General features: G+C 42.9%; 1 protein-coding gene across 6 annotated transcripts in view; it reads right to left on the minus strand.

The window, feature by feature from the left end:
• Vwa3b (von Willebrand factor A domain containing 3B) overlaps nucleotides 1–15,093 on the minus strand; it is a 172,430-nt gene that overhangs the window by 90,686 nt on the left and 66,651 nt on the right. For all 6 annotated transcript variants that reach the window (XM_063229904.1, XM_063229905.1, XM_063229906.1 and 3 more), the window contains 2 exons: nucleotides 5,562–5,758; nucleotides 2,514–2,668 (listed from right to left, as the gene is read on the minus strand). In XM_063229904.1, the coding sequence (XP_063085974.1) occupies nucleotides 2,514–2,668; nucleotides 5,562–5,758 (352 nt within the window). The remainder of the gene's footprint in view (nucleotides 1–2,513; nucleotides 2,669–5,561; nucleotides 5,759–15,093) is intronic.

The raw sequence follows: 15,093 nt of genomic DNA on the forward strand, positions 1-15,093 counted from the left end.
TTTAAATAATGAAAGATAAAAATTTTAAACTAGACTCCCATGGGTAGCAAAAGTATCTTTTAAAAAATAAAAATAAAGAGTTTGCCAGACTAAAACAGCTGACATTATTCACCACTAACAAAATCGTATTATAAGAAATACCAATGAAATTTCTTCAGGCAGAAATACAGTGCTATCAAATGGGGACTTGGACCCATAAAAGGAGGAAAGGGTCACAGAAGTATCAAGTGTGTGGATGAATATAAAATATACTTGTCCTAATTTTTAAGGTAATGGATTATTTGTGAAGTTTATAGCACACACAGAAGGAAATTCCAGGATAACAATGGAAAAGAGAAGCAGGAAAAAAGAAGTTGTAAGACTCTCAAAGTATATGCAAAGTGACAAAATATTATTTATAGGTAGACTGGGGTAAGTTAAAGATGAATATTGTGAATGCTAAATAGTCACACATCCAAATAAGACAAATTGAATCAAAGAGGTAGGGCTAATGAGAGTAGTGGAGACAAAGGGGAATCATAAAAAATACTCAAAAGAAGGCACAGGAAAGGAAAAAGAAAGCAATCTACAATCTTTTGGAAAATATACTACATTTATATAATCCTCTGGTCAAAGAACAAATGACAAGAGAAATTAGAAAACATTTTGCAGTAATTGAAAATGCAATACAGCATATCCAAATTTGTGAGAGATAGTTAAAAAAGTACTCAGAGGGAAATTTATAAAATTAAATGCTTCTAAAAGTATGAGGAACCACTCAGATTGCTTCGAAGCTCAGGGGCATCTAAGGAGATCCGAGGACGTGGCCCTGCTAGTCTAGTGCACAAGGGGACACAGTTGTGTAACCATGGCTCAGCACAGGTAGACAGACACATGAGATAACAGCCCGTATTAGAATTCGCCAATATAGACACAGGCCTCTCTTGCTCTCTGGCTCTGGCTGGCCACTCTGCTCCACGCTGCCTGCTGTTGTTCATGATGTTTTGCACACATGCGTTGTTTAATCTTGGGACCTGACCTGTGAAAATCTCCCTTGGGCCCCCCAAGCTGGTTGATATAAAGAAAACTCTCAAATCAATAATCTAAGCATCTACCTTAAGAAACTTAAACCCAAAGTAAGGAGAAAGACGGGAATAATAAAAGTCAGCATAGAACTGAATGGCGCAGAAAGAAGAAAATCGTATGTCTATATGTGCACCTACATCTACATCGATATCCAATGAAATCAAAAGCTGGTTCTTTGAAAAGATCAGGACAGTGAATAACTCCCACCAGTCTGACTCAGAAATAAAGATGATCTAAATACCAGTATCAGCTCGGAGTGCTTTTCAGATTTGAAGTCATATTTTAAGACCTGTCCACAAAGAAAAGAACTCCAGGCTCAGATAGCTTCAGGGTGAATTCTGCTAGAGACCTAAAGGACAGCTGATACCAATTCTTCACAAAAAGTCTTCAGAAATTAGGAAAGAGGAGAAAACTTCCAGCAATCCTTGACATTTGGAAGAGGAGAAAGATGAGGGACCCAGGACAGGCAGGAAGTGTGTTCTCCAAGCATGTCTAACCCAGAGTCAAACCCAAACTACTCCAAGGAGTCAGCTCCCAAAGTGTAAGTAGAGGAGACTTCAGACACAGGGACTGGGCTTGTAAGAGGCCAGTGCTGGAGCTCTGGGGGTAATAAGTACCTATCACAAGGGTGTCTGCAATCTGTGGCTATATACTAGAGACCCCAGGAGGAAGGAGGGAGCTCTCTGGAGACTGGAACTGGTTGAAACTCACCAGACTGAGAATCTGATCTGACCCATACAATAGTCTGATACATAGCATTACTTTTCCCATTTCATAAATGAGCAAATGGAGGCACAAAGACATTGGCTAACTTGCCTAGGGTCACACAGCAAGTGGCAAAGGTAGGATTAAGATCCAGCTTTGTCTGACCTCAGAGCCCGTGCATCTGAATAGATTTAGTCTTCTGGACTAAAACTGCCCCTCGGCCTCTGGATGGTGAAGATGGTAGTGTAGATCATCCTCACAGAGCTGACCCTGAGCTCACAGTGTTAGTACACCAGGTTCAAGAGCCATGATAGATTAGAAGAGCCAATCACATTGTGAGGTGTGACACGAAGTTACTTGAAATTATTTTATGTATATACATATAGATGTGTATATTGTTTTGAAACATTCAAGAGCACAGAGGATGGATGAATGTGATAGAGTCTGCAAGATACCTGTGACCCACAAAAGATCCGAGGCATGAGCAGAGCTTCCCTTAGCCTACGGTGAAATGTAGCCAGTGTGATGACAACACCTTGTTGGCTATTTTGTTACAGCCTGTACTGTATTCAGGCAGCTGGTCTCTGATTTCAGATATGCCCCTTGGTGGATAACAAGGCCATCTGATGTGACCTTGACTGTTTATTAGCCATTTCTCTTAGCTGAGCTTTTACGAAGAGATCAGACAGGTTTGCATCCCAAGAGGAGCTGCGTCACTGGTACCCCGCTGCGAAGACACTGACCTCCTTTGGATTCTGGCCAAGGCCGTGTGTATTTTCTCACTGTACCACTTGAACTTCTCCTTGGTGATGTTGACGTGGACCAGGCTCCCATCCTTCCAGGGCGCGTGGACAAACTTGCTGCAATATTTTGCATGGACTGTCTTCATGTTGGTCTCCTAGGGAAAGGAGAAAAAAGCCTTTCGGAAACTACAGGAGAGTCTCCAGGATGGCACGCCATCCTGCTTTCTTCCTACAGCTCTTGGCACTCGCTCCCACTAGAAAACCATTCAATTCCTGCCCATCGGGAGCCCTGCGCTAGATGCCGACGGTGGTCAGAAAGACAGGTGTGAGCCCTTGTGCGCCCTAGAGAGTCCAGCAGGCGGCAGACAGGGAGAGAGTGAGTGAGAGACCCAGAACATTCCGGCAACCAAGGCCTGGAGGGGAAAGGAGCCCTCTGGAGGGGACTCCCAACCTCACACCCTTTTCCTTCGTTATTCTCAGCTGCAAATAGAGCAAGGTCACCAAGAACCCCTTGTGAGACCTAAGTGGCTTCCCGTGGGACACGCAGGACTGGTCCAAGGGCAGAGGCTCCCCGCCAGGGGGCGTGCCCTCTGGTCCATGGCCCCTCCTTGCCAGGAATAGGATCCATAAAGCAAGACCCCCAGTCCTGCTGCGTGGAGCTCACTATGACAGGAGAGGGGCCAGAGGGGAGCAACGTGGAGCAGGACAGCGAAAACAGGGGGAAAATAGGGAGAGGGAGGAAAACGGGATGCTGAGGAAAGCAGGCAGGTGAACCCTAGAGCACAGGTGAAGGCCTGAAAGCCGCAGGGTGGCCGTGTGAAGAAGAGTGACCTCACCTCTCAGGGGCCCCGAACCTCAACCTCTCACGTGTAAATGGGTAAATTTTGACTCTGCACAAAGCAGATGCTAACTTTAGACTCGGCGCCAGTGCGTGCTACAGAGAAGGAGTACTACCTCCGGGCACCTCCGGGGAGCCAGGCACCATTCTCAGACATGTGATTTTCAATTGCCACTTTCCCACACCCATTTTACAGATATGGAGAATGGTGCTGTCAGAAACCTCAGCCAGTGAGGCCTTTTTTAGTCATTTATTTCTCAATATAAATGGCTTTTCTGGATCTGTCCTGATAAACCAGTTTTTATAGCTGAAAATTTCGGTGGGGTCCAGTCTAACAGAATCCTGGTAGAGCCTAAACAATCTACATGTTGAACAAGTGACATTTCTCCCTATTTTAGACACGACATAATTTGGGGGGGGTAAATCCAGTCTGGGGCCCATTGTCTTCAACACTAACTAAAATTTTCCCTTTTCATCGGGATTTGTGAAAGACAGCTGTGTCTATAATGCTCAACCTTAACCATATTATTACTCATTTGTGCAAGAAACATGAGGTAAAATTATCCTTTTATAAGTCAGATTCTCCTAACGGGAACTGTAAAATTTAATTTATAATTGTCAAAGAGTAAAGAAATCAGTCTCAGCTGGCCCCAGGCTTGCTATTTTGTCAAGAGTCTATGGTAAGCTATGTCCAAACTGACAAAGATGATTATTTTTAAATACCCAGGGGCTAATGTGTTTTAAAAGTGAATTGTCAAAGTATAGCCCTGGGCCAGCAGCTGCCGTATGGCATGGGGATGGTTACTGGCGATGACTTGAATGTGGTGTGTCCCCACCATACTGAGCTTGGTGCCTGGTGTGGCTGTGTTGGGAGCTGGCTCCTTTAAGAGATACCTAGGGCATTAGGAGGATGACACTATCTTTCATGAGAGTTAGGTCTCTGTAAACTGGATCAGCTACCCTGAGAGCACCCCCAGCTCTATCTCTCTCTGGTGCTCTTCCACACGAGTCCATTTTCCTCCCACTTTTTGGCCAACAGTTGGTGTGTATGAGGTCCTCACCAGAAATCAAACAGATGCTAGCACCAGCCTCTCTTTGACCTCCAGAAATACAAGCTACATCAATACCTTTTCTTTATAAATTTCCCAGCCTCAGATGTTTTGTCATAGCAACACAAAATGGACTAAGGTAATATCCATGCAAAGCGGGGGCCTCGCTCCAGACCTCCTGATGAATGCATGTGATTGTGGAGTTTGGAAGCCATTGCTACTGAGCATGCACTTTCCACTGGGAGCCAGTCAAGCACAGCAGAAGCCCTGTTCCATGAGCACCGCTGGCACCACAGGACTACAGCTTTCAGTGTCTTCAGTAGACGTGGCCTCCATTGCTGTCCACTTTGGAGAACCTGATTTTACTCTAACTGGGAATCTACTGCATGCTGAGGGTGCTTGTTCAAAGACTGCACCTTTAAGATTGATAAGTCAAGAGGGCCACAGAAGTAAGTGCCTGATTTGGGAATATTCACGGCAGTTTTTCCTTCCGCTCAACATGAGGGGAAGGGCTTCTCTTCTGACCTAAGGTTGAATAATTTGGGGAATCACAATGCTTGGATTTCTACAGGCTCCTGTGGCTTCTCTATAACTCGCACCCAGTGTTAGGGTTCAGCAGTGGCGTCCGTGTTTCCCCACGGTTTGTTGGGGGTGTTTTGTTGCCAGTGTGGCAGGTTGGGAGGTGACTGATCCTTAAAAGGTGGGCCTAGTGGGGGTAGCAACTCGGAGGGGATTCATGCTGGTCATGCAGAGTGAGTAGGTTCTCACAAGAGCCACACACTCTGCCCCCTTTGCACATAGCCAGTCCTCTTTCTCCTTTAATGCTATGTTGTCACTCAGTCAGTCAAACAACTCTCATCAAAGACCAACAGATGAGGTGAACTGATCTTAGATTTTCTGCCTCTAAAACTATGAGTGAACTAAACCTTTTTTCTTCACGAAGTATCCAGCCTTTGGTATTCTGTCATAGCAACACAAAACAGATGAGAAACAACTTCCAGATTTGATCTCCAATGGCACAGGTAGCATTTAAAGGGTGCAAAGCCTAGTTTTTCTCTGTGCTGCTTTTTGGTGCGGCCCTAATCTTGGCTTCTGGTCTGAGGGAGGCCTCACCTACCCAGGCCATCCAGGGAAGGCTCCACTGGAGTTCACTCCACCTACCGCACTGGTCTGCACAGACTCATCCTCGGGCTTGGCTTTTATATCAACGACTCCATCAGCATGGCGGAAGGAGCAGTCAGCAAGGACATCGTAAAACTCCAGCTTCTGGGCCTTCAAGCCGTATTTTTGGAGCCACTTCTCAGAGTCCCAGATGTCTTCTGGATTTGATCCATACTGGACGGAGGTCGCTCCTGACTCTGTATTTGGGATCAAAGATCATCAGCCACTCATCCTGCATTAGCTACTCATGTCACACTGCAAACCTCGTGTTGACCAAGCTGCAGCATGGTCTCCACACGGTACCAGAGGTCCTGCTTCACTTCAGGAAACCACAGGACTGGCCAGAAGTCAGTCCCAACATTGGACTAATTTCTCTCATTTCCTCCTCTGCGCAAATTGCCTGGCCCGTGCCTGCACGGACTTGGATGATAGACCAAAGCTGTGAGTCAGAAGAGCATTAAACCAAGGTCAGAAGTTCTAGGTTCAAGTCCTGACTCTGTTGCCCACAAGTGTGGTCCAGCTGAGTGAGTCCCCTCTTTGGCCTATCTGAGCTTAGGCAGACAGTGTCCTCTGCAGATGGAGGACTGTGTCTCCTCCACCTTCTTCAGTCTTAGGTAGCAATTTGGTGGGAACTGTCTCACCAAAGTGCTCTGTAACGAAAGGGAAAGAGAGGAGGGCCTACAACCCTGGGACGTGAAGTCTCAGCCTCCAAAGTCTGGCGGGCTGCCGGCAAGAACCTCCTCTTTGCTTTAGTGGATTTATTGCTGTTCAGGTTCCAACCTTCAGCTCTGCAGACTCAGAAATCCTGTCCATCAGTTCAGATGCCCAGAGCTGTGTCAGGGACAGTTTACCACAGGTTCACATATTAAGGTAGAGCCCACAATGCTAGCTGCCCAAACACGGGAAACCTTTGGCCCATTCCTTGGTGTTTTCCAGAGGTCACCCGTACCGCCATGCCTTCTGCAGGCCATTGGTACCAGGAGCTCTCATGGGTAACAAACTCTGCGGGTTCCTAATTCTCTCAAATAAAAGCATGTGATGTTTACATAGAATGTATGCACAGTCTCTTACATGCTTCGAAAAATCTTTAGATGACTTATATCTAATGCAACATAAATGCTGTGTTGTAAGTGGCTGTATTATTTAGAGAATAGTGATTTTTTTTTAAAGTCTGTACATCTTCAGCATAGATACAGTTTTTCCCCAGTATTTTCAATACCTATCTGGTTGAATCCTCAGATGTGAAACGTAAGGATATGGAGCATTGGCTGTGATTTAAAACTAGGGATCAATATTAGGGAAATAAGATATTACCCACTTACCTCTCGCTGTATTTAAGAGCTACGTAATTAAAATAAGATCTACAGAGACAAACCGATTAGAGCCAATTATTTCTCTGTAATGTGTAAAGCTGCCCATTAGTGCTTTCTGGGAGCCGTGTGCTTGCATTTTAATACAACATCTTAGGAAAAAATCCATCTGAAACCTACAGGAGCTGGAAGGAACTTATTGGAGAAACTTGTTTCAGCTTTTGAACTCTAAGCTGACACCACATCAGAAGCTGCCCTAGTGCCGTGCAGAATGGAAGCAGGTGGTTTCCAAGGAGTCCCTCAGGGGGCCCCCCATCCTTCCTTTTAGGGGGCTCAAGTCAGAGGCACCCACAGCTTCTCATCTCTGAGGTTCTCTGGAAAGCCCTCCTGCAGCCCAAGCAACCAGCAAAAGGCAGGGAGCAGTTTCAGTTAGCAAAACCTTTCTGTGACTATGTTTCCTCAATTATTGGTAATTACTAAGTCTTTCCTTTGTCCCTTTTTCCTGGTCGATAGGTGTACTGTCGCAATAGGAAATAAATTTTTATTGCATTATTCCCATCCCTGGTCACGTTTCTGATCTATCCTGAGTTGGTGAGAAAAAGACAAGAGCCTTTTATCACGTAAAAGTTCAAGCTGGCCATAAAAGAGCTTCCTGAAAACACACCTGAGCCAATCCTCACAAAGGCTTCAAAGAGCCAGAGGCCAACACCTGACTCTTAGCTTCACCCAGGACCAGGAAGCACAGCCCTTGGTGGACACAACTCAGGCTCCCCTATACCATCTGAAAGGGGGGTCCAGGTAAAAAACCCCAAAACCCCTTGGATGTTCATAAAGGAAAAAAAGAGCAGACAAGCAATCAAAAACAAAGAGCTAGGTGCTCCACAGCCAAAGACAGAGGAACAGAAGTGAAATCTTCCCTTGGGGCTGGTGACACCCGTTAGGGGCTGAGCCTACTCTTCCCCAGGAGGGGCGGGGCGGGGCACCATCCGCTCATTAGCATCCCTTACTCAGGGTCCTCTCCACGCCCCTGCAGTCACTTTAATTAAAAGCGTTACCGGATTCTCAGCTCCCCGCCTCCATTCACTGCAGAGGTGTGAGCCCCCAGCTCTCCAGTCCGTTTGCTTGCTTGCCTACTCGACAGATTGCTTAAGATTTTCTTTCACTGATGAGCGAGGGAAGCAGACGGTGAAGCCCATTTACATCCCCAGAATTTATCTGCCTGGCCCCACCCATCTTGCTTACCAATCTCAGAACAGTTTTTCATGGAATAAGCCATTCTGGCCAATGCTTTTTAAAATCAGCACCGCTAGAGACAGGGCCACGAGCAACGTGATAAACGTGGCATAATTTAGCAATACCCACCCACCCTCTCCCCTCACCTTGTTCCCCTCTTCAAAATCCAGCTCCCCATAGGCTCCCAACCATCAGGGATTTCCAATTCCCACAACTGCCGTCCCCCGAACTCCTCCACTAAAAATTATGTCTGGCACCTGGTCCCTGCCGTGTCAGGTTACAGTACCACTAAGGAGGGCAACAGTGATTGAACGAACTAGAGCTGTCGTTGCCACAGCCCGTCCTGCAGACACTGCCTCCACTGCTTGCCGGGGGCTATGACTCAGACAGGGGCACCTTGGGCAAAAAATCTGAGCACCACATATGTTTCAAGGGGCGCTTCATCACAGGTTGTGCCTAAGCCTCTCTTTTGAAAATGTGCAAGGGGGCTCGCTACAAACTGGATCCCCAAGCTATTTGGGCCCAGTCTTTCGGCACAGGATCCTGTGGAGGGCTTGGGTTTTAGAGAGCACAGCTTGAGAGGTACCGTCCAGCACCCCTGTCAGACATCACAGTGGTCATGAAACATCAAACCAACCACTGACCACCATGGGAAAAGGATGCTGTGGGTTAGTTGAAAAAGAAGGTGGAAGGAAGGAAAGGAGGAAGGGAGGAGGGAAGAAGGAGAGGGAGGAAAGAATGAAGCTAGAAAGGCAGGAGGTAAGAAGGGAAACAGAACTGAGGACAGCCGGGGAGGAGGGAGAAAGACAGCACCTGTCAGCAAAAGAAATCCGGCCCCGCCTGACTGCGACCTGGGTGAGGCTACAACCACATGGAGCCAGGAGGCAGATGGTGGCTGCAGGCCACGGGTCCCCAGAAGGTGAGATGAAGCCTGCCTTGCTGAGGCCCAGGGGACAGATGGTGACAGAATGGGGGAGAGAGCAGCTGGTCCTGAGCAGCTACACAGCGTCTGCTGGACACATTGTCCAGTGTTTTCTATGCTGAGCCTGTGAGCCCAGTATGGCAGGGTCCCGGGCCAGCAGGAGAGAGACAGAGGCTGGAAAGCCGGTGACAGCCTACAGAACACTGGGTGTTGCTGTCCGTCGTCCCTGCAGCATTTATTGACAGATTATTCCTTCCCTATTGAAATATTTTGGCGCCCTCATAAAAAAAAAAAAACCCAATAGACACTAAATGCATGGGTCTGTGTCTGTCATTGTCCCACACAGCCACTGCAGAGACGGAGGCCAGTGTGACCAGGGGCCGCCTACAGGGGAGCCAACGCCCAGTGACGGACCTGAAATCAAACGTCGAGTCTGATTGGGCAGACTAACTGGGTCCAAATGGGCAGTTTTAGTCTGTCAAATAATTTTGGGGAAGCCCATTAGCGTCTATAACCATGAACTTAGTGGTTCCTTATTGAAAGAAGTCTAGTGAACTCCAGGCACCTTGTCTGCTGGAATATTATAAAATCAGATTTACACTTCCACCCTGTAGTGCTTGTAAAATCAAAGTAAAATCTCTGTTGTAACAAAGGGCTGTGGGGATTACTTGGCTGTTCATAAGCCAAGGGAAAATGATTCTCATCCCTCACCAGGAGGTGGAGGGAGAAAAGGAAATGAAAAGGGGTAAAAAGACACAAATTAGGGATAAAGATCACAAAGCAGCAGTAATGATAAGAACACGGTGCGCAGGAGAGGAGCTCACGCCCTCTCGGAGTCTGCGTCTCTCTCACTTTCTCTTCTGCCTCCTAATTCTCAAAGAAAGCAACTTTTAAAAATTGTTTAGAGGCAGACTGTGAAAGAGGCAGCTGCAGGAAGAATTTCTGAACTCCTCAATACCAGCAGCTGAGTGCTGAGAAATAAAGTCACGGTGATAGTCATTTTAGTTTAGTGACAAATCCACATGAAGACCAGAAGAATCCACGAAGCGGGTATGGACAGCCAAGAATTATAAAAGTCACATTTCAGTGTGTATGCCTCTAAGGGGACAGTTACAATAAATTGAAGACAGCAGAGGATCAAGGAGACAGGCATCAAATTCTGCCCAGCACAACTTTCTTTTAAAATAGCTGTAACGTGGCAAGATAAAAACAGGCTGTTTCAAGATATTTGGTGCAAAATGGAGCCACTGAGATGAGGCAGTGATGAGAGATTACCAGAGTTTAGAAAATTTAGACTGAAAGACCTGAGATTCGCATGGTAAATAGTGAGAATCCAGTTATCAGTCTTTTCATGGTTGAATCGCAAGTCTTTAGATCTACAGCTTTATCAGCTATGTAATTTGCAGACATTTCCATTCTGTAGGTTTTCCTTTAATCTTGATACTGTCCCCCGAAGCATAAAACTTTGTAAGTTTTTGAGAAGTCCAATTTATCTGGTTTTTTCCCCTTGGTTCTTTTTTTTTAACTGTCACAATCAAGAAACTAGTGCCAGCATAGCATCATGAACCTTTGCACTTTGGTTTTCTTCTAAAAGTTTCACTGGCGTTTCATCTCTTACAGTGAGATCTTTGATCCATTTGGAGCTAAATTTTTGTCTACGGTGTGAGGTAGGAGTCCAGCTACATTCACTGGGTGTTGTTGTCCATCGTCCCTGCAGCATTTATTGACAGATTATTCCTTCCCTATTGAAATATCTTGGCGCCCTCATAAAAACACCAATAGACACTAACTGCATGGGTCTGCGTCTGTCAGTCTTATTCCATTGTTCCACACAGCCAGCGTAGTCTAGGCCACTGACCCACTGTCTTCATTACGGAAACTTTGCAATAGATTTTCAAAGAACTGTGGCTGTTCTGTTCCCCAACATTTCCATACAAATTTAGGAAGTGCTTGTAAATTTCTCCCAAAAATCCAGGCAGGATTTTGTAACGGTCATGCTGAATGCATAGGTCAATCTGGGAATTACGACTTTCTTCCTGGTAGTAGGTCTTCATGACCGTGGGTATCTTTCCATTTTTAATGGCCCATTAATTTCAAAGCTGTTCTGTAAATATTTTTAGTGTACTAGTCTTATAATTCACTTGCTAAACTTATTCTTTATATTTACATTTTTACTTTAATGCTATTATATTGATGCTATTATAAATAGAATTGTTTTCTTAATTTTATTTTCAGATTGTTCATTGCTATCATATAGAAATATAATCATTTATTTATTGATCTTGCAACCATATTGAACTCATTTTCTTTGTGGAATCCTTAAGAGTTTTTATGTACAAGACTATATCATCCACAAATAGACATGCTTCTTACTTTCCAGTACAGATAGTTACTTCTTTCTCTTTGTACTGGCTTAAATATTTAGTGGCTATTCGGTGAAGAATCATTAGCAGGCATCCTTACATTTGTCCTGATATCAGGGAGAAAGCTCTATGTCCTTTGCCGTAAGCATGCTGGTGGCAGTATTTCAGAGGCCCTCTTTACCAGGGAGAGAAGATTGCCTCTTTATGGAGCAGATTTTTCTTTTTATTACTGTTTCTTATGACAACAGAATTCTGTGCAGAATCTCCATTTCTTCTTGGGTCAATTTTAATAGTTTGGGTTTTTCTAGAACTTTTCCCCTTTCGTGCAGGCCATCTCACTTATAAGCATGCAATTAATACAATTATTCAAAATAACCTCCTATAATTATTTTTATTCCTGAATGGCTTTTAGTCAGGCCTGGTCTTCCATGCTTTTATTCCTGACTTGAGTAATGTAGTCCGATTCTTTCCGTTTCCCCTTCTCTCTCCCCTCTCCCCTCTCCTCTCTATTAATCTCTAGTTAAGGGTTGTTTAATTTTTGTTAATCTTTTAAAGAACCAAAATTTGATAAAATCTCACTTATTTTTATTTTTAGCCTCCGTTTCCATATTCTCTATACTTTAATGCCTTCTTCCACTTGTTTTCAGCTTAGTTTGCTCTTCTAGCTTCCTAGAGGAAAAGTTTAAATCACTGACTTATAATCTTCTGTTTTAAAACAGGTGTGTATAGAAATAAACTTCTTTGAAGCACTTGCTTAGCCGCATCTCTGCCACTGACCTGGTAAAGTCACACTCAGTGTGATACATGATAGAGTTTATGTCTGCTATTCTGCTATTTTTTCCTGCTTATCTTTCTAAATTATGTAAATGCCTTCTTTTGTGTTAAGTATCTATTTTCTAGTCTAATGTTTCAGTTCTCTTGGTATTTCTTTTACTATTTTCTTAATAGCTGCTGTGAAGATAATAATTAATGTTTTAATGTATTACACTCTAGTTCATATTATTATCGACTTCAGGGGTGCAGTCACATGCCACTTGGAGATGGATACGTCCTGAGAAATCATCGTTAGACAATTTCATCATTTGTGAGCATTCTCAGGTACAGTTACACAAACCTAGATGATACAGCTTATAGTAAGCTACATGTAGGCTGCAAATCTGGGACGGCCTATTACAGCACTGAATACTACAGAGCGTCACAAGCTGAGTGTGATGCCCAAAACTGATGGGTTTCCAGCTCCATTATAACCTTATGGGACCACCATCATGTTTGAGAACCCTCACTGCACAAAATGCTTCTCTACGGCACACACCTATACACAAAAACGTTGGATCTGTATATCTCTATGCTTTTCCTCCTCCATTTAAATTATAACTTAATACATGCGGGTCCATCTACCTGCCTGAAGTCATTGGGCTTATTGCTATGAAGTTGTCTTTTAAGTCAGACAGGAGACAAACAGAATTACAAATAAAAATTACATCTATTCTGTTTTCATGTTTGTTTGTAAAGGTGTCTTTGTGCTCTTTAGTTCTTTCTGAGAATTCAGTTTCCCAATATCCTTTCATTTCGTTCTGCAGGACTTCCTTTCATATTTCTTATGGGACAGACTTTCTAGATCTGAATTCTCTCAGTTTTATTTACACTAATTTCTCATTTTTAAAGGGCATATTGGATGACCAGAATATTTTTGGTTGATAGTCTTTTGCTATTAGCACTTCGATTTCTTTGTCTATGTTCTGACTTTCTTTGTTTCTGCTGAAAAATCAATTTTCATCAGATTAAAGAACCCTTAAATGTGATGAATTGCTTCTTACTGCTTCTAAAATTCTGTGTCTTCAATAATGTGAAACAAATCAGACACATATACTTAAATATTGCATGGTTTCCTTGTATGAGAAATCCAAAATAAAATATAGATGATAGGAAACAGAAGACAGATCTTTTGCAAATGGAAGGGGACAGAAAGACAGAAGGAGCAGGGCGGGAGAGGAGGGCAGAAGGAAACAAAATGGATTAAGGTGTGTGATATACCTGTACAAATTCCCCACAATGAATGTGCTTACTACATACCGCAAATATGCTAATAAATAGCTGTATCAAAAATTTAAATAAAATTATCTTGCACACCTAAAATGAATCCACTTGATCATGGCGAATAATCTTTTTAACATCCTGTTAGATTTGATTTATTCCTATGTTATTGAGAATTTTTGTGTCTATGTCATCAAGGATACTGGCTTGTAGATTTTTTTGTTTGTTTGTTTGTTTGTTTTGTTGTTGTTACTGTACTTTCATCTGGTTTTGCTGGCCTCATAGAAGATGTCAGGAAGAGCCTCCTTCTTCTTCTATGTTTTGGAATAATTTAAAGAGAATTGGCGTTAAGTTTTTTTCACTGTTTGATAGGATTCGACAGCAAAGTCATCTGGTCCTGGACTTTTTTGTTGGAAAGTTTTTTACTACTTATTGAATCTTTTCAGCTGTTATTGGTTTGTTCACGTTTTCTACTTCATCAGCCAATCTTGTTAGATTATTTATTCTCCTCCGGTTTATCAAATTTGTTGACAGATATCTGTTCATAATATCCTCTGATGACCTTTTGTATCCCTGTGATATCAGTTGCAGTACCTCACTTTGCATCTCAGATTTTATTAATTTGAATTTTATTTCCTTAGAGTCGCTGAGGGTTTATATATTTTGTTCATCTTTTAGAAAACCAGTTCTTTATTTCATTGACCTTTTGCATTACTTTTTAGTCTCTATTCCACTTATTTCTACTTTGTTTTATTGTTTCTTTCCTTCTACTACTTTTGAGTTGTTTGTTCTTGTTTTTCTAGCTCCTTGAGATGGTGTAATAGATTTTTTAAATTTAGGTCTTTCTTTCAATGTGGCCATTGTTTGCTATAAACTCCCCTCTTAGTATTGCTTTTACCGTATCGTATGGGTTTTGCTATAATGTCCTCTCTTTATTTCAAGAAATTTTTAAATACAATTCTTGGTTTCTTTCTTTGATATATTGATTCTTCAAAAGTAAGCTGTTTAATTTCCACATATTTGTGTGACTTCCAAAACTTTTATTATTGATTCCTAATTTTATTTCATTGTGATCAGAAAAAGATATGCAATATGATTTCAACTTTTTGAAATGTGTTGGGACTTGCTTTGTGGCTATGGTACAGTCTCTCCTGGGGAACATTCCATGTGCTGATGACAAAAATTCCGTATTTGGCAGCTGTTTGACAGAGTGCTCTTAGAGGTTTGTTCAATCCATTTCGTAGAGGGTACAATTGAACTCTGTGGTCTTTGTTGATTTTCCATCTGGATAACTTGTTCATTCATAATAGTGGAGTGGTTAAGTTCCCAGCTATTAAATTAGTGCAGTCTGTCTCCTCCTTCAGATTGTATATCAGTGCTCCAATATTGGATATATATATATAATTTGCTCTTGCCAAGTTCACACTTTATCAAAATATAGTGATTTTTCAGCTACTTTTGATTTAAAATTTATCTTCCATACTATGGCTAGTCCTGCTTTCCTTTGGATTCCACTGGTATGGAATATTTTGCCCCATCCCTTCACTGTCGGCATGTACCTGTTCTTAAAGGCAAAGTAAGTTTCTTATAAGCAACATATAAATGTGTCTTTTTTTTATTTTAACTCATCAGTCATTTTATCCATTTACATTCAATTAATTAAAGATGTG

The sequence above is a fragment of the Cavia porcellus genome, unplaced genomic scaffold (genome assembly GCF_034190915.1).
Source record: "Cavia porcellus strain 051 isolate PalLab524CR breed Dunkin Hartley unplaced genomic scaffold, mCavPor4.1 scaffold_18, whole genome shotgun sequence".
NCBI lineage: Eukaryota > Metazoa > Chordata > Mammalia > Rodentia > Caviidae > Cavia > Cavia porcellus.